A 27095-nucleotide genomic window follows, 5' to 3' on the forward strand; every position below is an offset into this window, starting at 1 on the left:
AGAAAACTCAGGCAGATTCTTCTTTTATTTACTGCCTGAGATAAAATAGTACAGACTCCGGTACCATTTAAAAATACAAACTTGATTGAAGAAAATAAACTAACTATTTTTCACCACTCTCTCTTACTACCAGACCCATGCTTGTTGAGAGTTTGCAAGAGAATGACTGGGTATGGCAGTTAGGGGAGGGAGCTATATAACAGCTCTGCAGGTGGGTGTCCTCTTGCAACTTACAGGTTGGGGGAATGAGAATATCCCACAAGTAATGGATGATCCGTGGACTTGGATACACCTTACAAAGAGAAAGGAGAGAAAGGAAATAACACAAGGTGTAATGGGTGCCTGAGGTTTTATATAAAAAAAGAAAAAGAAGAAAAAAAAAAAAGAAAAAAAAAAAAAAGAGGGATAAACTGTCTGAAAACAGGGAGGGCCGTGGACTCACTGTGTCAATAAATAAATACATCTTTAAGACATGGTGAGTCCACAGAAGCATCAATTACGGTTGGGGAATCAATATCCAAGCTAGAGTACACAGATTAGGGAGGGACAAGACTGGTAGCCTAAACAGAATACACAACCACTTGAAGAAACTTTCAAAAGAAATGTATAGAATTTAGAAAAAGTTGTGCAAAGTCCACCAAGTCGCAGCCTTACAAATCTGTTCTACAGAGGCCTTATCCTTGAAGGCCCAAGCTGCCCTAGCGAATGAGCCTGTAATTCCCAGAAGGCTGCTGTCCAGCAGTCTCATATGCAAAACAAATACTTATCAACCAGAGAGAAAGAAGTGGCAGTAGCTTTGACCATTAGGTTTTCCAGAAAAGCAAACAATGCAGAAGACTGACGAAAGTCCTTAATAGCCTGCAAATAAAATGTAAGAGCCCGCACAACATCTAAGTTGTGCAACAAATGTTCTTTATGAGGGGAAGGATTAGGACAGAGAAGGAAAAACAATTTTCTGATTAATATTTCTGTCCGAAACAACCTTAGGAAGAAAACTAAACTTGGTACGGAGAACCGCCTTATCCGCATGAAATATGAGATAAGGAGTCACGCGGCAAAGCTGAGAGGTCAGAAACCCTCCGAGCAGAGGAAATAGCCGTAAGAAACAAAACCTTCCAAGATAACTTAATATCTTTGGAATGCATAGGCTAAAACAGAGCCTGTTGTAAAACTAAGAACAAGGTTATGGCTCCAAGGTGGAGCAACAGATTTAAACACAGGCCTGATTCTGACCAGGGCCTTACAAAAGGATTGTGCATCCGGCGTGTCCGCCAGATGCTTGTGCAGCAAACTAGATAGAGCAGAAATCTGTCCCTTGAGGGAACTGACAGATAACCCCTTCTCTAGGCCTGCCTGGAGAAAAGATAAGATCCTGGGATCCTGACTTACTACAAGAATATCCTTTAGACTCACATCAATAGAGAGTATTTACACCATATCTTATGGTAAATCTTTCTGGCGACAGGCTTACGAGCCTGAACCATGGTCTATGACCGATTCGGAAAAAAACATGCTTGGCTAAAATTAAGCATACAATCTACAAGCACTCCGCTTCAGAGAAACAAGATTTGGATAAAGGAAGGGCCCATGAAGCAGAAGATCCTTCTTGATCCGAAGCGATGACTCGTGGGAGGAGAGCAAACGAGGGAAAGAGATAAGCCAATCTGAAGGTTCCTTGGGAACTGCCAGAGAAGCTATCAGAAAGGCTTGAGGAACCCTCAACCTCACCTGTACTTTAGGGAGCTTGGTGTTCTGACGAGACTCAATCAGATCCAATACTGGTAATACCCCATTTGGTTGGTAACCTAGAGAACACTTCCGGATAGAGCTCACTCCCCGGGATGGGAAAGTCTGCTCATAAAAATTCGCTTCCCATTGTACACACCTGGAATATGATGGCAGATAAATTGAAAACTTCCGCCCACTGAACAATCCAAGTCCCCTCCTATATGGCTAAGGCACTCAGATTGATGGTTGATGTAAACCATTGAGGTATATGTCCGACTGGAACCAAGCTAAGGACAACTGAGGCCAAGCCATCAGAGCTTTGTAAATTGCTCTCAACTCTAAGATGTTAGAGGAGAGCAGACCTTTCCGAATCCATAATCCCCTGCACCTTAAAAACAAGACCCAGACTTTTTTTTAGAGCTGCAACAACTAATCGGTAAGATATGATCATAAAAATAGTCTGTCAAAGAATCTCATTATCAATTAGGTGTGTCAGCGATTAGTTGGTTAAATGCACAGCACCAGCTGCTTCAATCTGATGAACTCCTGCACATGGTATTGTGCAAACATTTTATGTATTTTTTTTCTATCCGATTAAATCGGATGATTATTGTCCGATAGAAAAAAAGATTAAAAAAAAAAAAAAAAAATTCAATTTTTTTTTGCACAATCTTAGTTGCAGTAGATCATCAGATGAAAGCAGCTCTGTGCTGTGCAACTGACCAACTAACGAAAATGAGATTTGTTTGCCAGCTATTTTATGATCCAAACTTACCGAGTAGTTCTTGCAGCCCGAGACTTTTTCCCAGCTCAGCAGGGAGGCATCCATGGTCACCACATCACCCAAGAATGTCTCTAGAAGCATGCTCACTGAGACAGATACTTTTGAGAAAACTACAACGGGACGGAGGAGAATATCTTTTTTGACTGATTTCGATCTATCCTCTGAGACAGATCCGAATGTTCTCCATTCCTATGGAAATGGCAAAGGGATTGATGTCCATGATCAGGCCCAATTCCCTCCATATATTGAGTCACTGAAAAGTGAAGATAAAATCAACTGCAGCTAGATCCAAACTTCCAATCCTCTGGTTGCAGAAGATAGTTAAAGGGACAGTTCACCCAAGAACTTTCTCCCCTTTAAATTATTCCCAATGATGCTTTTTACCTGCTAAAGTGTATTAAATTGGTTGCAAATAGCTCCTTTAACCTCATGTCAGCATTTGTAATATAGCTGATTTAGGCTTGTGGTTTCCCAAACTAATCTGAAAGTTTTGATACTGGCGTTATACGCTATTGACAAGCCTAAGTAAACCAAGCCAGCAGAAGAGATTACACTCCCAGTGGGATGCAGGAAAGTTAAGTAATAAAATGATCATTTTCCATGTTCACTCTATGTAATGAGCTTTGGTGTTCCAGACAAATATAAGATAAGAAGCAGAGTCTGTGTACATAAAAGTGATAACATAATGAGATCTGATTTGTACCTGAAAGCTCAACCCATTGTAATAGGCTGTGGTTTTCATAGCACAAAACCAGCTACTTCAGATACACAAATAAACCCAAAATGCAATTTCTCAATAATTTTTACTCTGCAGTGGTATACAACAAGTCATTTAAAATACATTATGGAACAACAATTTTACAGTGTACTGTCCCTTTAAGCTATTTACCCGGACCACAAGAGCTCGCTGTTAGCCGGACAGTAAAACTGCAGAGAAAGGAAAATTAATAGATCCTTGAAATCTGACCTCTGATAGAAATCTTCTCCTAGATAATCTATTTAGGTCTCCAAATAAATCACCCTTGTAGATGAAACAAGGGAACTCTTCTCCAGATTCATTTCCCATCCATGGGAAAGAAAATTGGACAAGATCTCTTGAAAGACTGGTCGGAGGATGACACCTGAATCAAAATTGTCCAGAAGAGCACCTGCAATACTCCAAGACCTAAAAGTTCTTTCTAGGATGACAAGACTCAAACTTTAGAAGATCACAAATAATGTTAGCAATAAATACACATCCTTCAGGTCTATGTTAGTTATGAACAGGCCCTCTTGAGCCAAAGGGGGAATGAAGGTTCAGAACCTGAGAGAAACTTTAAATACCTAGATTCCATTCTGGGACTGGGAAGTATCACTCCCAGAAGGAAGGGTCCTGAACCCAGTTCAAGGAATGCCTAAACAAGTCTGGATTACATATACTCTAGACGGAAAAATTCTGTCCCCTGGGAGGAAAACTTAAATTGGAGCTTTAAAAGACAAGACTGACCCTGCAGAAAGAGGAAAAGCAAAACCTTCCATTTAGTCTTATTCTCTTGACGTTTGGTAAAAAAAATCTTTTTCCACCCTTAAAGTCAGAGGAAAATTCCTTTCAAGGTCCCATCCTTGACTAGGAAAAACCAGAAGCGTTGATTTGGGAGGAACATAATCTAAAACTGCAACTGCAGGACTGAAAAGCCTAGGCTGTACCTATAAGCCCCAGGTAGGCTTTTCAGCTGACCAGGTCTCAGCCACAATGCCCGGCGGGCTAGTAACAGCAAGTCTAATAAGACAAGGTATTGCCCAAAATGAATAAAAACCTACAGCTTCTTATCCCTGGATCCGTAAATGAGTAGCTACCCTCCTTAGAGAATCGTAGTTCTGAGCCATAGTAGAAAAAACTCCCTTCTACTTAGGGGCACTGCATCTTACTGGAGGTCAGCGACAGGAAAAACACTTTAAAAGGACGGGAGACAGGTATCTCTAGCTTCTCCTTCACATTGAAAATTTCCATAGCACGTCTCTAAACATTTATGCAAAGACAGAAACATCATAGAAATGATCAAGTTAACAGGGATATCGATGTTGTCCAAGTAGCTACACCCTCCTTTAACAGTAAACGAGGGGTGCAAGCATACATCTGAAGGAGATGACTTCAGCAACAAATGGAGGAATAATAACTGTCCAAATCTGAGATTTCACTCAGAAAATACCTGTAAAATCCTTTTCACCAAACTTAAGCGAGAGAAACGCCTGCGTAGCAGAAACTATAACTTTCTTAACTTTAAAATGTCCTCTTGCATTTTTCCCTGAAGGAAAAGAAAAAACTAAATTTATGCTTACCTGATAAATTGATTTCTTCTATGGTAAGACGAGTCCACGGATTCATCCTGTTACTTGTGGATATTATCCTTCCCTACAGGAAGTGGCAAAGAGCACCACAGCAGAGCTGTCTATAAAGCCCCCTCCCTTAGCTCCTCCCCCCAGTCATTCGACCGAAGGTACAGGAAGAAAAACGAGAAACTACAAGGTGCATGAGGTGACTGAAGTTTAAAATCAAAAAATATAATCTGTCTTAAAATGACAGGGCGGGCCGTGGACTCGTCTTCACCATAGAAGAAATCAATTTATTAGGTAAGCATAAATTTAGTTTTCTTCTATAAAGGTAAGACGAGTCCACGATTCATCTTTACTTGTGGGATACACTACCAGAAGCTACAGGACACGGATGAACGGGAGGGACAAGACAGATGGTTAAACAGAAGGCACCACTGCTCTAAAGAACTTTTTCTCCCATAAACAGCCTTCGAAGAAGCAAAGGTATCAAATTTGTAGAAGGTATGAAGCGAATACCAGTCGCAGCCTTACAAAATCTGTTCAACAGAAGCATCATTTTTAAAAGCCCATTGTGGAAGCCACCGCCCTAGTAGAGTGAGCTGTAAGTCATATCAGGAGGCTGCTGTCCAGCAGTCTCGTATGCCAAAACGGATGATTTTTAGCCAAAAGGGCGAGAGGTAGCCGTACTTTTTTGACCTCTACGTTTTCCAGAATAAACAAAGATGTTTGACGAAAATCTTTGGAAGCTTGCAAGTAAAACTTCAAAGCACGAACCACGTCCAAGTTGTGCAATAGACACTCCTTAGAGGAAGTATTAGGACACAAAGGAACAACAATTTCCTGATTAAATATTCTTATTAGTAACAACCTTAGGAAGGAATCTAGGTTTGGTACGCAGAACCACCTTTCAGCATGGAAAACATGATAGATAGATAATGCAGATAGATCAGAAACTCTTTGAGCCGAAGAGATAGCAACTAGAAAACAGAATTTTCAAAGATAGAAGCTTAATATCTATGGAAAGGCATAGGTTATCAAACGGAACCCCTTGAACTTAAGAACCAAATTCAAACTGTCATGGCAGAGCAACAGGTTTTAAACACAGGCTTGATTCTAACTAAAAGCCTGACAGAACGACTGAACGTCTGGAACATCTGCCAGACGTTTGTGCAGTAGAATTGATAAAGCAGATATGTCCCTTTAAGGAACTAGCTGATATCCCCTTCTCCAATCCTTCCTTGGAGAAAGGACAAAATCCTAGGAATCCTGATCTTACTCCAAGAGTAGCCTTTGGATTAGCACCATAAAGATATTTACGCCATATCTTATGATAATTTTCTTGGCGACAGGCTTTCGAGCCTGAATAAAGGTATCTATGACCGACTCAGAGAAACCCCGCTTGGATAAGATCAAGCGTTCAAATCTCCAAGCAGTCAGCCGCAGAGAAACTAGATTGGATGCTGGAACGGACCTTGAATCAGAAGGTCCTGTCTCAGTGGCAGAGTGCATGTTGGAAGAGATCACATGTCCACCCAGGTCTGCATACCAAGTGCTGCGTGGCCACGCAGGTGCTATCAAAATCACCAAAGCTCTCTCCTGTTTGATTCTGGCATATCAAAACGAGGAAGGAGAGGGGAAAGGGTGGAAACGCATAAGCCAGGTTGAACAACCAGGGTACTGCCAGAGCATCCATCAGTACTGCCTGAGGATCCCTTGACCTGGACCCTTAACCGAGGGAAGTTTGGCATTCTGACGAGACGCCATCAGATCCAATTCTGGTGTGCCCCATTGCTGAATCAATTGTGCAAGAACACCTCCAGATGGAGTTCCCACTCCCCCGGATGAAAAGTCTGACGACTTAGAAAATCCGCTTCCCAGTTCTCCACTCCTGGGATATAGAATTGCTGGATAGATGGCAAGAGTGAGTCTCTGCCCATTAAATTATTTTGGTAACCTCCATCATCGTCTAGAGGAACGCTTGTCCCCCCCCCCCCGATGATTGATATATGCTACAGTCGTGATATTGTCCGACTGAGAGATCTTATGAATCTGGGCCAACGCCAGCTGAGGGCCACGCCTGAAGCGCGTTGAATATTGCTCTCAGTCTAGAATATTGATTGGGAGGAGAGAGTCTCCTGAGTCCACAAACCCTGTGCTTTCAGGAAATTCCAGACTGCATCCCCAGCCCAATAGGCTGGCGTCCGTCGTCACTATGACCCATGCTGGTCTGCGAAACACATTCCCTTGGACAGATGATCCTGTGACAACCACCAAAGAAGAGAGTCTCTGGTCTCTTGATCCAGATTTATCTGAGTGAGATTAAATCTGCATAATCCCCATTCCACGAGCATGCAAAGTTGCAGTTGGTCTGAGATGCAAGCGAGCAAACGGAACTATGTCTATTGCCGCTATCATTAAACTGATTACCTCCATACACTGAGCCACTGACGGCTAAGGAATGGAATGAAGAGCTCGGCAGATGGATAAAATCTTTGATTTCCTGACCTCCGTCAGAAAAATTCTCATGTCCACCGAATTTATCAGAGTTCCCAGGAATGGAGCTCTTGTGAGGGGGATAAGTGAACTCTTTTACGTTCACCTTCCACCCGTGAGCTCTTAGAAAAGCCAACACCGATGTCCGTGTGAGACTTGGCTAGTTGGTAAGTTGACTGCCTGGATTAAGATATCGTCCAGATAAGGCGCCACAGGCTATCCCCGCAGCCTTTTAGAACCGCCAGAAGGGACCCTAGCACCCTTGTGAAAATTCTGGGAGGCCGTGGGCCAACCCGAAGCGAAGAGCCACAAACTGGTAATGCTTGTCCAGAAAGGCGAACCTGAGGAACTGGTGATGATCTTAAAGGATGCGTATCTACACATTCCTATCCATAAAGTCCACGGTGGTCATGATATTGACCCTCCTGGATCATGGGGCAAAATAGACAGAATCGTCTCCATCTTGAAGGATCATAAATTTGTTTAGGGATCTTGAGATCCAAAATTGTCTGAAAGTTCCCTCTTTTTGGGAACCACAAACAGATTGGAGTAGAAACCCTTGCCCCTGTTCTGTTTCCGGAACTGGGCAGATCACTCCCATGGAATATAGGTCTTCTACACAGCAAAAGAACGCCTCTCTTTTGTCTGGTTTAAAGACAATTGAGAAAGATGGAATCTCCCCCTTGGGGGAGAATCTTTGAAATCTAGAAGATACCCCGGTGTAACCATTTCTAAAGCCCAGGAATCCTGAACGTCTCTTACCCAAGCCTGAGCGAAGAAAGTCTGCCCCCTACTAGATCTGGTCCCGGATCGGGGGCTACCCCTTCATGCTGTCTTGGAGGCGAGCAGCGGGCTTCTTGGTCTGTTTACCCTTGTTCCAAGTCTGGTTAGGTCTCCAGACTCACTTGGATTGAGCAAGATTCCCCTCTTGCTTTGCGGCAGGGGAAGAGGACGAGGTACCACCTTTGAAGTTTCGAAAGGAACGAAAATTATTTTGTTTAGTCCTCATCTTATTCGTCTTATCCTGAGGAAGGGCATGACCCTTCCCTCCAGTGATGTCTGAAATGATCTTTCAGTTTAGGCCCAAATAGGGTCTTACCCTTGAAAGGGGTTGGCTAAAAGCTTAGATTTTGATGACACATCAGCAGACCAGGATTTAAGCCATAACACTTTATGCGCTAAAATGGCAAAACATGAATTCTTCGCCGCTATAATTTAGCCAATTGAAAAGCAGCATCTGTAATTAAAGAATTAGCTAGCTTGAGAGCCCTAATTCTATCCAGAATATCCTCTAAAGGAGTCTCAACCTGAAGAGCCTCTTCCAGAGCCTCGAACCAAAAGGACGCTGCAGTAGTTACAGGAACAATGCACGCTATAAGTTGGAGAAGAAAACCTTGATGAACAAATATTTTCTTCAGGAGACCCTCTAATTTTTTATCCATAGGATCTTTGAAAGCACAACTGTCCTCAATAGGTATAGTTGTACGCTTAGCCAGGGTAGAAATAGCTCCCACCACCTTAGGGACCGTCTGCCACGAGTCCCGCATGGTGTCTGATATGGGAAACATTTTTTTAAAAGTAGGAGGGGGAGCGAACGGAATACCTGGTCTATCCCACTCCTTAGTAACAATGTCCGAAATACTCTTAGGGGACCGGAAAAACATCAGTGTAGGCAGGAACCTCTAGGAATCTGTCCATTTTACACAATTTCTCTGGAACTACAATAGGGTCACAAACATCCAGAGTCGCTATCTGAATCTGTCTGAGGGAACATATTTCCTAAGTCAGAAATCTCTCCCTCAGCAGCAAATCCCTCACTTCAGAACATTGTGAGGGAATATCTGATATGGCTAATAAAGCGTCAGAGGGCTCAGCGTTTGTTCTACACACCAGACCTGCCTGCGCTTCCCCTGCAACCCAGGCAGCTTAGATAAAACCTCTGTGAGGGTAGTATTCATAACTGCGGCCATATCTTGCAGGGTGAAAGAATTAGACGCACTAGAAGTACTTGGCGTCGCTTGTGCAGGCGTTAATGGTTGTGACACTTGGGGAGAATTAGATGGCATAACCAGATTCCCTTCTGATAAGAATCATCCTGTGACATACTTTTATTAGCTAAAATATGTTTACAATTTATTGACCTTTCAGTGCATGAGGAACACATTCTAAGTGGAGGGTTCCACAATGGCTACTAAACATATTAAACATTTACTTTCTCAATGTCAGACATTTGAACAGGCTAGTAATGACTACAAACAAGCATGAAAACACTATTTAGTGGGGAAAAAAATAAAAATCTTAAAACGGTACTGCGCCTTTAAGAGGAAAAAAAAAAAAAGAAGCATACACGTTCTGCAAAACAGCCTAAACATGCACAAATTATTTTTAAATTTTGTATGTAGACACACTATAGGTAGTTAAGATTGCACCACAAAAATTTAACCATTAACCCCCTTAATTTCCAAACCAGATCGAAAATAGGCCCAGATCCGGAAAAAACTCTCAGCACCTTGCCACAGCCCTGCTGTGGCCCTACCTGCCCTCAGGATCGAAAGTGTGGGGTAAAAGCTTCGATTTGGCCCAAAACATACCAGGGCCCTCGGAGTTCGAGCTTGCTGCTTATTGACAAAAACTGTGCATCTGAGGCACGAAAATAGGCCCCGCCCATCTCCCTCGATGTCTCCACAGCCTTAAAGAACAGCACCAGAGGGGTTATAACTAGCCATGTGGGTTCTAAGACCCGAAAATTAAGCCATGTGTGCCCTAATAAAATTGCCTCAAAAAAACGTTAAAGCACTCCCAAATCAACAAAAAAAACAAAAACGTTGCTCAAAACATTTGTCATTCAGTGTCAACCATATTAGTAATTGGCCCCATATGCAAGCTAAGTAATGCCCCTTCTTTTAGCTCTAGGATTACTGCTTACCCTTACCCTCCTGGGTATAACGTCAGCCTTTCTGAAATACAGTCACTCCAGAAAAATATGACTGAACATACCTCATTGCTGCATAGCATGAAACCGTTCCTCACACTGAAGTTTCCTGTACTCCTCTGTGGGAACAGAAATGGACCTTAGTTACAAATGCTAAGATCATCCTCCTCCAGGCAGCAGTCTTCATCCATCTGCTGCCTGAGTAAATAGTACACACCCGGTACCGGTACCATTTAAAATAAACTCTTGCTTGAAGAAATTAAAAACTAATATTTTATCACCTCTTTCACTTTACCCTTCTAGTACTTAGAGTAGGCAAAGAGAATGACTGGGGGGTGGAGCTATATAGACAGCTCTGCTGTGGTGCTCTTTGCCACTTCCTGTAGGGAAGGATAATATCCCACAAGTAAAGGGATGAATCCATGGACTTCGTCTTACCTTTATAGAAGAAAAACAGATTAAGTCGAGGATACCTAAGCTGCAAAATCTGTAGGCAAATACACTCCTCCAGGAGATAAGGAACCGCAAGGGCACTGCATGTGACGCTATAGAGGCTTGGGACGTATAAGAAGAAAGCTGTGGCATTGCCTAAAAAGCATCATCCTATGAGACAATGGCTCAGGGGCAATGCACTAACTCAAGAGATCTAGCAAGGAACAACACATAATTGCATATATAAAAACAATATTTAGTGTCTGAGAACCAAACAGAAATAATTTGAAAAAAAAAAAAAAAAAAAAAAAAAATCTGAGATGCCGTGATGAATTCACCATATAATATTTATTAAACAAGTTGTCACAAAAATGAAAGACTGAGAAGTCATGTAGAATTCACCATGTAATAATTTAAAAAAAAACATAATTTATGCTTACCTGATAAATTTATTTCTGTTGTGATGTATCGAGTCCACGGATTCATCCTTACTTGTGGGATACCAATACCAAAGCTTTAGGACACGGATGAAGGGAGGGACAATACAGGGACCTTAAACGGAAGGCATCACTACTTTTATAACCTCTCTCCCAAAAATAGCTCCGAAGATGCAAAAGTATCAAACTTGTAAAATTTGGAAAAAGTATGAAGCGAAGACCAAGTCGCCGCCTTACAAATCTGTTCAACAGAAGCCTCATTTTTAAAAGCCAATGTGGAAGCCACAGCTCTAGTAGAATGAGCAGTAATCCTTTCAGGAGGCTGCCGTCCAGCAGTCTCATAGGCCAAACGGATGATTCTTTTCAGCCAAAAGGAAAGAGGTAGCCGTAGCCCTTTGACCTCTCCGTTAACCAGAATAAACAACAAACAAAGAAGATGGATAACAATATTAAAATTAATTAAAACTTCTAAGTACTATAAATACCTGCACACATCAAACTAAGATTGCACTCTGGAAACAATCAAGGAATGGACCCAAAAGATAACAAAAATAGATGTGGCGCTAAAAACAGCTCGGTATATCTAAAAATCAAGATTCCCAATAAAAACAAGGATAATACCTAATAATAAAAAGTAACACAAATAACGGACTCAATGTTAATAAAATCACACAATCTTTATATTTGATATAAAAATAAAACTAAGTCATAAACTAAATCATTCATAGGCATAAGTTAATAGTACATATAAATACACATACATAAATTAATATATAATGACATTAAATGAACCACCGGGGTTTAATTGAATTCTAAAAAAACTAATACTATCTAAATATTAAAAAGGAAAAAACTTTTTAGGCGTATATCAGTGTAGATTCCACTGAAAGATCCACTTTGCAAAAACTGTCATATGTAACATCATATGTACACTTTTTTACTGTCGGATGTTACATATGACAGTTTTTGCGAAGTGGATCTTTCAGTGGAATCTACACTGATATACGCCTAAGAAAAGTTTTTTCCTTTTTAATATTTAGATAGTATTAGTTTTTTTTAGAATTCAATTAAACCACCGGTGGTTCATTTAATGTCATTATATATTAATTATGTATGTGTATTTATATGTACTATTAACTTATTGCCTATGAATGATTTAGTTTATGACTTAGTTTTTATTTTTAATATCAAATATAAAGATTGTGTGATTTTATTAATAAACAATTGAGTCCGTTATTTGTGTTACTTTTATTATTATTAGGTATTATTCTTGTTTTATTGGGAATCTTGATTTTTAGATATACCGAGCTGTTTTTAGCGCCACATCTATTTTTGTTTTTAACAAACAAAAGAAGATGTTTGACAGAAATCTTTAGTTGCTTGTAAGTAGAACTTTAAGAGCACGAACCACATCAAGATTGTATAACAGATGTTCCTTCTTAGATAAAGGATAGGACACAGAGAAAGGAACCGACAATCTCTTGATATTCTTATTAGAAACAACCTTAGGAAGAACCCAGGTTTGGTACCTAAAACCACCTTAGCTGTATGGAAAACAATGTAAGGGGAATCACATTGTAAAGCAGATAGCTCAGACACTCCGAAGAGATTAGCTACTAAAAACAGAACTTTCCAAGATAGAAGCTTAATATCTATGGAAATGCATAGGTTCAAACTGAACCTCTTGAAGAACTTTAAGAACTAAGTTTTAGGCTCTATGGCGGGAGCAACATGTTTAAATACAGGCTTGATTCTGACCAAAGCCTTAATAAATGCTTGAACGTCTGGGACATCTGCCAGACGTTTGTGAAGTAGAATAGACAAAGCAGATATTTGACCTTTTAGAGAACTAGCAGATAATCCCTTCTCCAATCCTTCTTGGAGAAAAGAACAAAATTCCTAGGGAATCCTAATCTTACTCCACGAGTAACCTTTGGATTCACACCAATAAAGATATTTGCGCCAAATCTTATGAAAATCTTCCTGGTGACAGGCTTTCTAGCCTGAGATCAGGGTATCAATGACCGACTCAGAGAAACCACGCTTTGATAAAATCACGCGTTCTAATTTCTCTGCGTCTTGACTGCCTGGAGATTGATTTGGATGCGTGAACGTGCCTTGGATTAGAAGGTCCCGCCTCATTGGGAACCGAGGACATGTCCACTAGATCTGCATACCAAGTCCTGCGTGGCCACGCAGGATCATCAGAATTACCGAAGCTCTCTCCTGCTTGATTCTGAAACCAACGTGGGAGGAGAGGAAACGGTGGAAATACATAAACCAGATTGAAGGACCAAGGTACTGCTAGAGCAATCTATCAGTACCGTCCTTGGGATCCGGAACCTGGACCCGTAACGAGGAAGTTTGGCATTCTGACGACACGCCATCAGATCCAATTCTGGTGTGCCCCATAGCTGAATCAGCTGGGCGAATACCTCCGATGGAGTTCCCACACCCCCGGATGAAAAGTTCTGACAACTTAGAAAATACCACCCCCAGTTCTCTACTCCTGGGATGTGGATTGCTGAGATATGGCACGAGTGATCCTCTGCCCACCGATTATTTTGGTTACCTCCAACATCGCTAAAGAACACCGTGTTCCCTCCCTGATGATTGATATAAGCTACAGTCGTGATGTTGTCAGAACTGAAACCTGATGAATTTGGAAGTAGCAAGCAGAGGCCACGCCTGAAGGTGCATTGAAAATCGCTCTCAGGTCTAGAATATTTATCGGGAGAAGAGATTCCTCCCGAACCATAAGCCCTGTGCTTTCAGGGAGTTCCGACTGCACCCCACAGCCTAGCAGCTGGCATCTGTCGTTACAATGACCCACTCTGGCCTGCGGAAGCACATTCCCTGAGACAGGTGGTCCTGAGACAACCACCAGAGAAGAGAATCTCTGGTCTCCTGGTCCAGATGCAGTTGAGGAGATAAATCTGCATAATCCCCAAGTCCACTGATTGAGCAGCATAGTTTCAGTGGTCTGAGATGTATCCGAGCGAAAGGGACAATGTCCATTGGGCGCTACCATTAATCCGATTGCCTCCATGCACTGATCTACAGATGGCCGAGGGAATGGGAATGAAGAACTCGGCAAGTAGTTAAAAGTTTCAACTTTCTTACCTCAGTTCAGAAATATTTTCAGTTCTACCGAATCTATTTGTGTTCCTAGGAAGGGAACCCTTGTGAGTGGGGACAGAGAACTCTTTTTGATGTTCACCTTCCACCCGTGAGACATCAGAAAGGCCAATACAATCTCCGTGTGAGCCTTGGCTCTGTGAAAAGACGGCGCCTGAATTAAGATGTCTTCCAAGAATAAGGCGCCACTGCTATGCCCCGCGGTCTTAGAACCGCCAGAAGGGACCCTAGCACCTTTGTGAAAATTCTGGGAGCAGGTGCTAAACCGAACGGAAGAGCCACAAACTGGTAATGCTTGTCTAGAAAAGCGAACCGGAGGAACTGATGATCTTTGTGGATTGGGATATTGCAGGGTACGCATCCTTTAGATCCACGTTAGTCATATATTGACCTTCCTGGACATAGGTAAGATTGTCCGAATGGTCTCTATCTTGAATGATGGTCTGAAAGTTCCTTCTATTTTGGGAACCACAAACAGGTTTGAGTAAAAACCCAGTCCTTGTTCTGCAATTGGAACTGGTATATCACTCCCATCGTATGTAGATCTTCTACACAGCGGAATGAACGCCTCTCTTTGTCTGGTCTGTAGACAGACGAGAAATGTGGAACCTTCCCCTTGGAGGGGATCCTTGAATTCTAGAAGATATCCCTGGGAGAACACTCTAAAGCCCAGGGATCGTGAACATCTCTTGCCCAGGGATCGTGAACATCTCTTGCCCAGGGCCTGAGCGAAGAGAGAAAGTCTGCCCCCTACTAGAACCGGTCCCGGATAGGGGGCTACGCCCCTTCATCTGTCTTGGTAGCAGCTGCAGGCTTTTTGGCCTGTTTACCCTTGGTTCCAGCCTGGTAAGGGCTTCCAGGTTGCCTTGGGCTGTGAAGCGTTACCCTCTTGCTTTGCAGCTGTAGAGGCTGAAGCGGGACCCGCTCCTGAAATTTACGAAAGGAAACGAAAATTAGCTGTTTTAAGCCTTAAAAGGCTTGTCCTGGGGAGAGCATGGCCTCTTTCCCCGGTGATTTCTGAAATAATCTTTCAATTCTGGCCCGAAAAGGGTCTTTCCCTTGAAAGGGATATTTAACAATTTGGATTTTGACACATCGGCCGACCATGACTTGAGCCAAAGAACTCTGCGCCCATAATGGGCGAAACCTGAATTTTGCGTTTTATGCCGCTAACTTAGCTAATTGCAAAGCGGCATCTGTGGATAAAAGAATTAGCCTGCTTTAGAGCATTAATTCTATCCAAATTTCGTCATATGAGGTCTCCGTCTGGAGCGACTCCTCCAGCACCTCAAACCAGAAAGCCGCTGCAGTAGTTACAGGAATAATGCAGGCAATAGGTAGGAGAAGAAAACCTTGAACAAAAATTCCTAAGTAACACTTCTAATTTTTTTATCCATAGGATCTTTAAAAGCACAACTGTCTTCAATTGGTATGGTTTGCGTTTAGCAAGTGAAGAAACAGCCCCTCTACCTTAGGGATCCATCTGCCACAGTCCCGCCTAGGGTCAGTTATGGGGAACATTTTCTTAAAATAGGTGGGGGGGACACAAGAGAGGGACACCTGGTCTATTCCCACTCCCTAGAAAACATATCCGCAACCCTCTTAGGGATCGAAACGCATCAGTGTATACAAGGGACCTCTAGGTACATTGTCCATTTTACACAACTTAGGGTCACAATCATCCAGAGTAGCGTAATAACTCCCTGAGCAATAAGCGGGAGGTGTTCCAATTTAAATTTAAAACGCTAATGAAACTGACTCTGCCTGATGCGAAACCTTTCCTGAATCGGAAATTTCTCCCTCAGACATAAAATCCCTCACCCCCACTTCAGAGCGTGAGGGCACATCAGATAAGGCTACCAAAGCTTCAGACTGCTCATAATCTGTTTTTAAAACAGAGCTATCGCGCTTTGCAGGAAAAACTGGCAGTTTGGGATAGAAAGGCCGCAGGGAATTATTCATGACTGTCGCTAGTTTGTTTGCAATGTAATAGGGGCAGACGCACTAGAGGTACTAGGCATCGCTTGCGCGTGCGTAACTGGTTCTGACACATGGGAAGAGGTAGACTGACTATCCTCATTTACCTTCAGTCTGAGAATCATCTAGGGCCACAATTTTAGTGCAACAATTGATCTTTAAAAGTGTATAGACATATTAGTGCAATTGGGACACATTCTGAGAGGGGTTCCACCATGGCTTCTAAACACATTGAACAAGGATTTTTCCTTAGTGTCAGACATGTTAACAGACTAGTAGCATACACTCAAGCAGGCTTGGAAAACACTTTAATCAAATAAAAAAAATACAATTTGAAAAAATGTTACTGTGCCTTAAGAAATAAAAAGCACACACCATTTTACAAAACAGTGAAAAATGCAGCAATCCCTTTTGAAGATTTTCACAGTATGTACCTAAGGCTTTAATAGATTGCACCACAACTTGGCAGAACGATTAACCCCTTAATGCCCAAAACCGAGCAGCCTAAAGCCAGCAACAGGTTTAAATAACTACTGCTGTGGCCCTACCTGCCCTTAGGGATCAGTTGTGGGGGGAACAAAAGCTTCTTTTAGGACCTCAACAGCAGCTGGACCCTCCATGTGAAGGAGCATGAACTGTCTTTCAATTCTAGCTGCGCATCTGATGCGCAAAAATAAGGCCCCTCCCACTCCACAGTTGAGGCCTACAAAAATCACTTCCAAGTGACTACATTTTTGCCATGTGGATAATAACCCCGGACAAAACACTCCAAAGTGCTTCAAAAAGTGCTCTAACGTTTATTTCTTAAACAAATAGATCGATTGGCCCTGAAGTAGTGTCACCAGCCTAATTAGCCCTGTTATGTAAGCATTCAATTCTTTACTAAGTCTCAGAACATAGCTTATCCCTCCCACATGGGGATCTTTTCAGTCTTCTAGCATATCTCAGTCTTGTCTAAGAATAAATGACTGAACATACCTCATTGCAGTCAAGTCCTGCTAACTTGGGAACAGCAGTGGGATTTTAGTTACAACATGCTAAAAATCATTTTCCTCAGCAGAAATCTTCATCACTTTCTGCTAGAGAGTAAATAGTACAAACCGTACCATTTAAAAAATAAACTTTTGATTGAAGATATAAAACTACAATTCTAACACCACATTCACTTTACCCTCCCGAGAGAGACCCTAGTGCTTAGAGCCGGCAAAGAGAATGACTGGGGGTAGAGCTATATGGACAGCTCTGCTGTGTGTGGCTCTCTTTGCCACTTCCTGTAGGGAATGAGAATATCCCACAAGGATGAATCCGTGGACTGGGATACACCTTGCAAGAGAAACAGACTGAACATCTCATATGCAGCTTAGCATGCAAACCGTTTCCCCCAACTGAAGTTTTCCTGTACTCTTCAGCCCTTGTGAGAACAGCAGTGGATCGTAGTTACAAAATCTGCTGCTTGAGCGTAAATAGTACACACCGGTACCATTTAAAATAAACTCATGCTGAAGAAATAAAAAAACATATTTTATGGTAAGAACTTACCTGATAAATTCATTTTCTTTCATATTAGCAAGAGTCCATGAGCTAGTGACGTATGGGATTATACATTCCTACCTAGAGGGCTAAGTTTTCCCAAACCTCAAAATGCCTACAAATACACCCCTCACCACACCACCCACAATTCAGTTAACGAATAGCAAGAAGTGGGGTGATAAGAAAAAAGTGCCGAAAGCAGAAAAAAATAAGGAATTGGGAATAATTGTGCTTTATACAAAAAAAATCATAACCACCACAAAAATGGGTGGGCCTCATGGGACTCTTGCTAATATGAAAGAAATGAATTTATCAGGTAAGTTCTTACATAAATTATGTTTTCTTTCATGTAATTGGCTAAGAGTCCATGAGCTAGTGACGTATGGGATAATGACTACCCAAGATGTGGATCTTCCACGCAAGAGTCACTAGAGAGGGAGGGATAAAATAAAGACAGCCAATTCCGCTGAAAATAAATCCACACCCAAAATAAAGTTTAAATCTTATAATGAAAAAAACTGAAATTAAAGCAGAAGAATCAAACTGAAACAGCTGCCTGAAAGTACTTTTCTACCAAAAACTGCTTCAGAGAAGAAAACACATCAAGAATGGTAGAATTTATTAAAAAGTATGCAAAGAAGACCAAGTTGCTGCTTTTGCAAATCTGATCAACAGAAGCTTCATTCCTAAAAGCCCAGGAAGTAAAACTGACCTAGTAAATGAGCTGTAATCCTCTGAGGCGGAGTTTTACCCGACTCGACATAAGCATGATGAATTAAAGATTTCAACCAAGATGACAAAGAAATGGCAGAGGCCTTCTGACCTTTCCTAGAACCGGAAAAGATAAACAAAAAGACTAGAAGTCTTTCGGAAATTCTTAGTAGCTTCAACATTAATATTTCAAAGACTCTAACTACATCCAAAGAATGCAATGATTTCTCCTTCGCATTCTTAGGATTAGACATAATGAAGGAACCACAATTTCTCTACTAATGTTGTTAGAATTCACAACCTTAGGTAAAAATTGAAAAGAAGTTTGCATCACACCCGCCTTATCCTGATGAAAAATCAGAAAGGAGACTCACAAGAAAGAGCAGATAATTCAGAAACTCTTCTAGCAGAAGAGATGGACAAAAGAAAACAAAACTTTCCAAGAAAGTAAATTTAATGTCCAATGAAATGCATAGGTTCAAATGGAGGAGCTTGAAGAGCCCCCAGAACCAATTTTCAAACTCCAAGGAGGAGAAATTGACTTAATGACAGGTTTATATACGAACCAAAGCTTGTTACAAAACAATGAATATCAGGAAGATTAGCAATCTTTCTGTGAAAAAGAAAAGAAAGAGCAGTGATTTGTCCTTTCAAGGAACTTGCAGACAAACCTTTATCCAAACCATCCTGTAAGAAACTGTAAAATTCTCGGAATTCTAAAAGAATGTCAGGAATAATGATGAGAAAGACACCAAGAAATGTAAGTCTTCCAGACTCTATTAATATATCTTCCTAGATACAGATTTACGAGCCAGTAACATAGTATTAATCACAGAGTCAGAGAAACCTCTGACTTAAGAATCAAGCGTTCAATCTCCATACCTTTAATTAAGGATTTGAGATCCTGATGAAAAAAAGGACCTTGCGACAGAAGGTCTGGTCTTAACGGAAGAGTCCACGTTGGGCAAGAGGCCATCCGGACAAGATCCGCATACCAAAACCTGTGCGGCCATGTTGGAGCCACCAGCAGAACAAACGAGCATTCCTTCAGATCTTGGAGATTACTTTTGGAAGAAGACTAGAGGCGGAAAGATATAGGCAGGATGATACTTCCAAGGAAGTGACAATGCATCACTGCTTCCGCTTGAGGATCCCGGATCTGGACAGATACCTGGGAAGTTTCTTGTTTAGATGAGAAGCCATCAGATCTATTTCTGGAAGTCCCCACATTTGAACAATCTGAAGAAATACCTTCTGGGTGAAGAGACCATTGGCCTGGATGTAACGTTGGCGGCTGAGATAATCCGCTTCCCAATTGTCTATACCCTGGGATATGAACCGCAGAAATAGACAGGAGCTGGATTCCGCCCAAACCAGATTCGAGATACTTCTTTCATAGCCAGAGGACTGTGAGTCCCTCCTTGATGATTGATATATGCCACAGTTGTGACATTTGTCTGTCTGAAAAACGAATGAACGATTCTCTTTAGAAGAGGCCAAGACTGAAGAGGCTCTCTGAAAATTGCACGGAGTTCCAAAATGTTGATTGGTAATCTCACCTCCTGAGATTCCCAAACTCCTTGTGCTGTCAGAGACCCCCAAACTGCTCCCCAACCTGTCAGACTTGCATCTGTTGAAATCACAGTCCAGGTTGGAAGAACAAAAGAAGCCCCCTGAACTAAACGTTGGTGATCTGTCCACCACGTCAGAGAGTGTCGTACAAATGGTTTTAAAAATATTAATTGATGTATCTTTGTGAAATCCCTGCACCACTGGTTCAGCATACAGAGCTGAAGAGGTCGCATGTGAAAACGAGCAAAGGGGATCGCGTCCGATGCAGCAGTCATAAGACCTAGAATTTCCATGCATAAGGCTACCGAAGGGAATGATTGAGACTGAAGGTTTCGACAGGCTGAAACCAATTGTAGACGTCTCTTGTCTGTCAGAGACAGAGTCATGGAAACTGAATCTATCTGGAAACCTAAAAAGGTTACCCTTGTCTGAGGAATCAATGAACTTTTTGGCAAATTGATCCTCCAACCATGATCTCGAAGAAACAATACGAGGTCGATTCGTATGAGATTCTGCTAAATGTGAAGACTGAGCAAGTACCAAGATATCGTCCAAATAAGAATACCACAATACCCTGTTCTCTGATTACAGACAGAAGGGCAACCGAGAAACTTTGTAAAAATCCTTGGAGCTGTTGCTAGGCCAAACGGCAGAGCCACAAATTGGTAATGCTTGTCTAGGAAAGAGAATCTCAGAAACTGATAGTGATCTGGATGAATCGGAATATCAGATATGCATCCTGTAAATCTATTGTGGACATATAATGCCCTTGCCTGAACAAAAGGCAGGATAGTCCTTATAGTTACCATTTTGAATGTTTGGTATCCTTACATAACGATTCAATATTTTTAGATTCCAGAACTGGTCTGAAGGAATTCTCCTTCTTTAGTACAATGAAGAGAGTTTGAATAAAACCCCAGTCCCTGTTCCAGAACTGGAACTGGCATAATTACTCCAGCCAACTCTAGATCTGAAACACATTTCTGAAATGCTTGAGCCTTCGCTGGATTTACTGGGACACGGGAAAGAAAAATCTCTTTGCAGGAGGCCTTATTTTGAAGCCAATTCTGTACCCTTCTGAAACTATGTTCTGAATCAAAGATTGTGAATTGAATTGATCCAAATTTCTTTGAAAAATCGTAATCTGCCCCCTACCAGCTGAGCTGGAATGAGGGCCGCACCTTCATGTGGACTTGGGAGCTGGCTTTGGTTTTCTAAAAGGCTTGGATTTATTCCAGACTGGAGATGGTTTCCAAACTGATACCGCTCCTGAGGATGAAGGATCAGGCTTTTGTTCCTTATTGTGACGAAAGGAACGAAAACGATTATTAGACCTAAATTTACCTTTAGATTTTTATCCTGTGGTAAAAAAGTTCCTTTCCCTCCAGTAACAGTTGAGATAATAGAATCCAACTGAGAACCAATAATTTTATTACCCTGGAAGGAAAGGGAAAGCAAAGTTTACCTAGAAGACATATCAGCATTCCAAGTTTTAAGCCATAAAGCTCTTCTAGCTAAAATAGCTAGAGACATATACCTGACATCAACTCTAATGATATCAAAGATGGCATCACAAATACAGTTATTAGCATGTTGAAGAAGATTAACAATGCTATGAGAATTATGATCTGATACTTGTTGCGCTTAAAGCTTCCAACCAAAAAGTTGAAGCTGCGGCAACATCCGCTAAAGATATAGCAGGTCTAAGAAGATTACCTGAACATAAGTAAGCTTTTCTTAGAAAGGATTCAATTTTCCTATCTAAAGGATCCGTAAAGGAAGTACTATCTGCCGTAGGAATAGTAGTACGTTTAGTAAGAGTAGAGATAGCCCCATCAACTTTAGGGATTTTGTCCCAAAACTCTAATCTGTCAGCTGCACAGGATTAATTGCTTAAAACGTTTAGAAGGAGTAAATGAATTACCCAAATTATTCCATTCCCTAGAGATTACTTCAGATATAGCATCAGGGACAGGAAAAACCTCTGGAATAACTACAGGAGATTTAAAAACCTTATTTAAACGTTTAGATTTATTATCAAGAGGACCAGAATCCTCTATTTCTAATGCAATTAAGACTTCTTTAAGTAAAGAACGAATAAAATTCCATTTTGAATAAATATGAAGATTTATCAGCATCAACCTCTGAAACAGAATCCTCTGAACCAAGGAACCACTATCAAGAATCAGAATGATGAGGTTCATTTAAAAATTCATCTGAAAAATGAAAGTTTTTTAAAAGACTTTTACGTTACTAGGAGGAATAACAGACATAGCCTTCTTAATGGTTTAGACACAAAAACCCTTATGTTTAACAGGAACACTAGTATTAGATGTTGATTTAACGGCAACAGGTAATGTAGCATTACTAAAGGAAATATCTGCATAACAAAGCTTGTCATGACATTCATTACAAACAGCTGGAGAACAGATACCACAAGTTTTACAGCAGATACACTTAACTTTGGTAGATCCAGCACCAGGCAATGATTTTCTAGTAGTATCTTCTGGCTCAGGTCAATCTGGGACATCTTGCAATATGTAATAGAAAAAACATATAAAGCAAAATTGATCAAATTCCTTAAATGACAGTTTCAGGAATGGGAAAAAAATGCCAGTGAACAAGCTTCTAGCAACCAGAAGCAAAAAATGAGACTTAAATAATGTGGAGACAATAATGACGCCCATATTTTAGCGCCAAAAAAGAGACGCCCACATTATTTGGCGCCTAAATGCTTTTGGCGCCAAAAATGACGCCACATCCGGAACGCCGACACATTTGGCGCAAAAAACGTCAGAAAAAAATGACGCAACTTCCGGCGACACGTATGACGCCGGAAATAGAAAAAAAATTTTGCGCCAAAAAAGTCTGCGCCAAGAATGACGCAATAAAATGAATGATTTTCAGGCCCCGCGAGCCTAACAGCCCCACAGGAAAAAAAGTCAATTTTAAGGTAAGAAAAAAATGAAAAATTCAGCATTATCCCAAATATGAAACTGACTGTCTGAAAATAAGGAACGTTGAACATCCTGAGTCAAGGCAAATAAATGTTTGAATACATATATTTAGAACTTTATATAAAAGTGCCCAACCATAGCTTAGAGTGTCACAGAAAATAAGACTTACTTACCCCAGGATCACTCATCTACATGTAGTAGAAAGCCAAACCAGTACTGAAACGAGAATCAGTAGAGGTATGGTATATATGAGTATATCGTCTATCTGAAAAGGGAGGTAAGAGATGAATCTCTACGACCGATAACAGAGAGCCTATGAAATAGACCCCGTAGAAAGGAGATCACTGCATTCAAATAGGCAATACTCTCCTCACATCCCTCTGACATTCACTGCACGCTGGAGGAAAACCGGGCCCCAAACCTGCTGCGGAGCGCATATCAACGTAGAATCTAGCACAAACTTAATTCACCACCTCCAAAGGAGGCAAAGTTTGTAAAACTGATTTGTGGGTGTGGTGAGGGGTGTATTTATAGGCATTTTGAGGTTTGGGAAACTTTGTATATCCCATACGTCACTAGCTCATGGACTCTTGCTAATTACATGAAAAACTAATATTTTATCACCTCTTTCACTTTACCCTATCCTAGTACTTAGAGTAGGCAAAGAGATGACTGGGGGGTGGAGCTAAGGGAGGAGATATTATAGACAGCTCTGCTGTGGTGCTCTTTGCCACTTCCTGTTTAGGAAGGATAATATCCCACAAGTAATGGATGAATCCGTGGACTCGTCTTACCTTTATAGAAGAAATGGTAGTTATGTTCACAATCTAGGCAAGCACTTTAAAAAAGTCATGAAATATAGGAAGGATTTGTACCTCTGAGAAGTCTCCAATAAGATCTCGTTCATCATCATCAAAAGGCTTTCGATTTTTGCATTGGAGAAGGACTTTGATCGTATTAGATTTGTGCTCTAGAACATAGAAAAGAAAGTAGTGATTACCTTTAAAAACATGCATCCTTGTCTGCCTAGCGGATTTTACCTCCGTAAGCAGAGCCTGTATTTAGTTTTTTGATCTAGTGTTAAATCTATGCAAGCTGTAGGTTACAGTGGACAGGTGTTTGAGAGCCAAGCACAAAACAGAATTTATGCTTACCTGATAAATTTCTCCTACGGTGTGTCCGGTCCACGGCTTCATCCTTACTTGTGGGAATATTCTCTTCCCTAACAGGAAATGGCAAAGAGAGGCACAGCAAAAGCTGCCCATATAGCCCCCCCTCTGGCTCCGCCCCCCAGTCATTCGACCGACGGTTAGGAGAAAAAGGAGGAAACTATAGGGTGCCGTGGTGACTGTAGTGTATAGAAAGAAAAAATTTGAAGACCTGACTAAAAAGCCAGGGCGGGCCGGTGGACCGGACACACCGTAGGAGAAAGAAATTTATCAGGTAAGCATAATTCTGTTTTTCCTCCAACATTGGTGTGTCCGGTCCACGGCTTCATCCTTACTTGTGGGAACCAATACCAAAGCTTAGACACGGATGAAGGGAGGGAGCAAATCAGGTTACCTAATCGGGAAGGCACCACGGCTTGCAAAACCTCTCTCCCAAAATTAGCCTCCTAAGAAGCATAAGTATCGAATTTGTAAAATTTGGCAAAAGTGTGCAGAGAAGACCAAGTCGCTGCCTTACATATCTGATCAACAGAAGCCTCGTTCTTGAAGGCCCATGTGGAAGCCACAGCTCTAGTAGAATGAGCTGTAATTCGTTCAGGAGGCTGCCGTCCGGCCCAATTGGATGATGCTTTTCAGCCAAAAGGAAAGAGAGGTAGCAGTAGCTTTCTGTCCTCTCCTCTTACCAGAATAAACGACAAACAAAGATGAAGTCTGTCTGAAATTCCTTTGTTGCATCTAAATAGTAATTTTAAAGCATGGACCACGTCGAAATTGTGTAACAAACGTTCCTTCTTCGAAACTGGATTCGGACACAGAGAGGGAACAACTATTTCTTTCATGTAATTAGCAAGAGTCCATGAGCTAGTGACGTATGGGATATACATTCCTACCAGGAGGGGCAAAGTTTCCCAAACCTCAAAATGCCTATAAATACACCCCTCACCACACCCACAAATCAGTTTTACAAACTTTGCCTCCCATGAAGGGGGTGAAGTAAAGTTTGTGCTAGATTCCACGTTGATATGTGCTTCGCAGCAGGCTGGAGTCCGGTTTCCTCAGTGTGCAGTGAATGTCAGAGGATGTGAAAGAGTATTGCCTATTTGAATACAATGGTCTTCCTCTAGGGGATCTTTTTCATAGGTTCTGTTATCGGTCGTAGAGATTCATCTCTTACCTCCCTTTTCAGATCGACTATATACTCTTATATATACCATTACCTCTGCTGATTCTCGTTTCAGTACTGGTTTGGCTTTCTACTACATGTAGATAGTGTCTTCAGTCGTGGCCTCGTCTAAAGAGAGAATTGTTCATCTTGTTTTCAGACGACAATGTCACAACCGTGGCATATGTCTATCAAGGAGGGACTCACAGTCCTCTGGCTATGAAAGAAGTATCTCGAATACTGGTATGAGGCGAATCCAGTTCCTGTTCTAATTTCTGCGGTTCATATCCCAGTATAGACAATTGGGAAGCGGATTATCTCAGTCGCGCGAAACGTTGCATCCGGGCGAATGGTCTCTTCACCCAGAGATATTTCTTCAGATTGTTTAAATGTGGGGACTTCCAGAAATAGATTTGATGGCTTCTCATCTAAACAAGAAGCTTCCCGAGTATCTGTCCAGATCCAGGGATCCTCAGGCCGAGCAGTGGATGCATTGTCACTTCCTTGGAAGTATCATCCTGCCTATATCTTAGTTCTTGCCAAGAGTGATTTCCAAGATTCTAAAGGAGCGGTTCGTTTGTTCTGCGGGGCACCAGCATGGCCTCACAGGTTTTGGTATGCGGATCTTGTCCGGATTGGCTACTTGCCAACCGTGGACTCTTTCCGTTAAGACCAGACCTTCTATCGCAAGGTCCTTTTTTCCATCAGGATCTCAAATCCTTAAATTTGAAGGTATGGAGATTGAACACTTTATTCTCAGTCATAGAGGTTTCTCTGACTCCGTAATTAATACTATGTTACAGGCTCGTAAATCAGACATATTATCGAATCTGGAAGACTTACATTTTCTTGGTGTTCTTCTCATCATTTTTCTTGGCGATTCTTTTAGAATTCCTAGAATTTTACAGTTTCTTCAGGATGGTTTGGATAAAGGTTTGTCTGCAAGTTCCTTGAAAAGGACAAATCTCTGCTCTTTCGGTCTTTTTCACAGAAAGATCGCTAGGTCTTCCTGATATTCATTGTTTTGTACAGGCTTTGGTTCGTATAAAACCTGTTATTAAGTCAATTTCTCCTCCTTGGGAGTTTGAATTTGGTTCTGGGGGGCTCTTCAAAGGCTCTCCCGTTTGAACCTATGCATTCGCTGGATATTAAATTACTTTCTTGGAAAGTTTTGTTTCTTTTGGCCATCTCTTCTGCTAGAAGAGTTTCTGAATTATCTGCTCTTTCTTGTGAGTCTCCATTTCTGATTTTTCATCAGATAAGGGGGTGTTTGCGAACTTCATTTAAATTTTTACCTAAGGTTGTGAATTCTAACAACATTAGTAGAGAAATTGTGGTTCCTTCATTGTGTCCTAATCCTAAGAATTCTAAGGAAAAAGATCGTTGCATTCTTTGGATGTAGTTAGAGCTGTTGAAATATGTTGAAGCTACTATGATTTCCGAAAGACTTCTAGTCTATTAGTTATCTTTCTGGTTCTAGGAAAGGTCAGAAGGCTTCTGCCATTTCCTTGGGCATCTTGGTTAAAGTCTTTGATTCATCATGCTTATGTTGAGTCGGGTAGAACTCCGCCTCAAAGGATTACAGCTCATTCTACTAGGTCAGTCTCTACTTCCTGGGCATTTAAGAATGAAGCTTCGGTGGACAGATTTGCAAACAGCAACTTGGTCTTCTTTGCATACTTTACCTAAATCTACATTTTATGTGTTTTCTTCTTCGAAGCAGTTTTTGGTAGAAAAGTACTTCAGGCAGCTGTGTCAGT

The 27095-nt window shown here is 41.4% G+C and overlaps 1 protein-coding gene across 1 annotated transcript in view; it reads right to left on the bottom strand.

The window, feature by feature from the left end:
- CDC25A (cell division cycle 25A) overlaps positions 1–27095 on the bottom strand; it is a 174589-nt gene that overhangs the window by 40243 nt on the left and 107251 nt on the right. The window contains 2 exon segments of the mRNA XM_053713687.1: positions 23879–23923; positions 23926–23974. Of these exon segments, the coding sequence (XP_053569662.1) occupies positions 23879–23923; positions 23926–23974 (94 nt within the window).

This window comes from Bombina bombina, chromosome 5, assembly GCF_027579735.1.
Source record: "Bombina bombina isolate aBomBom1 chromosome 5, aBomBom1.pri, whole genome shotgun sequence".
NCBI classification, from domain to species: Eukaryota; Metazoa; Chordata; class Amphibia; order Anura; family Bombinatoridae; genus Bombina; species Bombina bombina.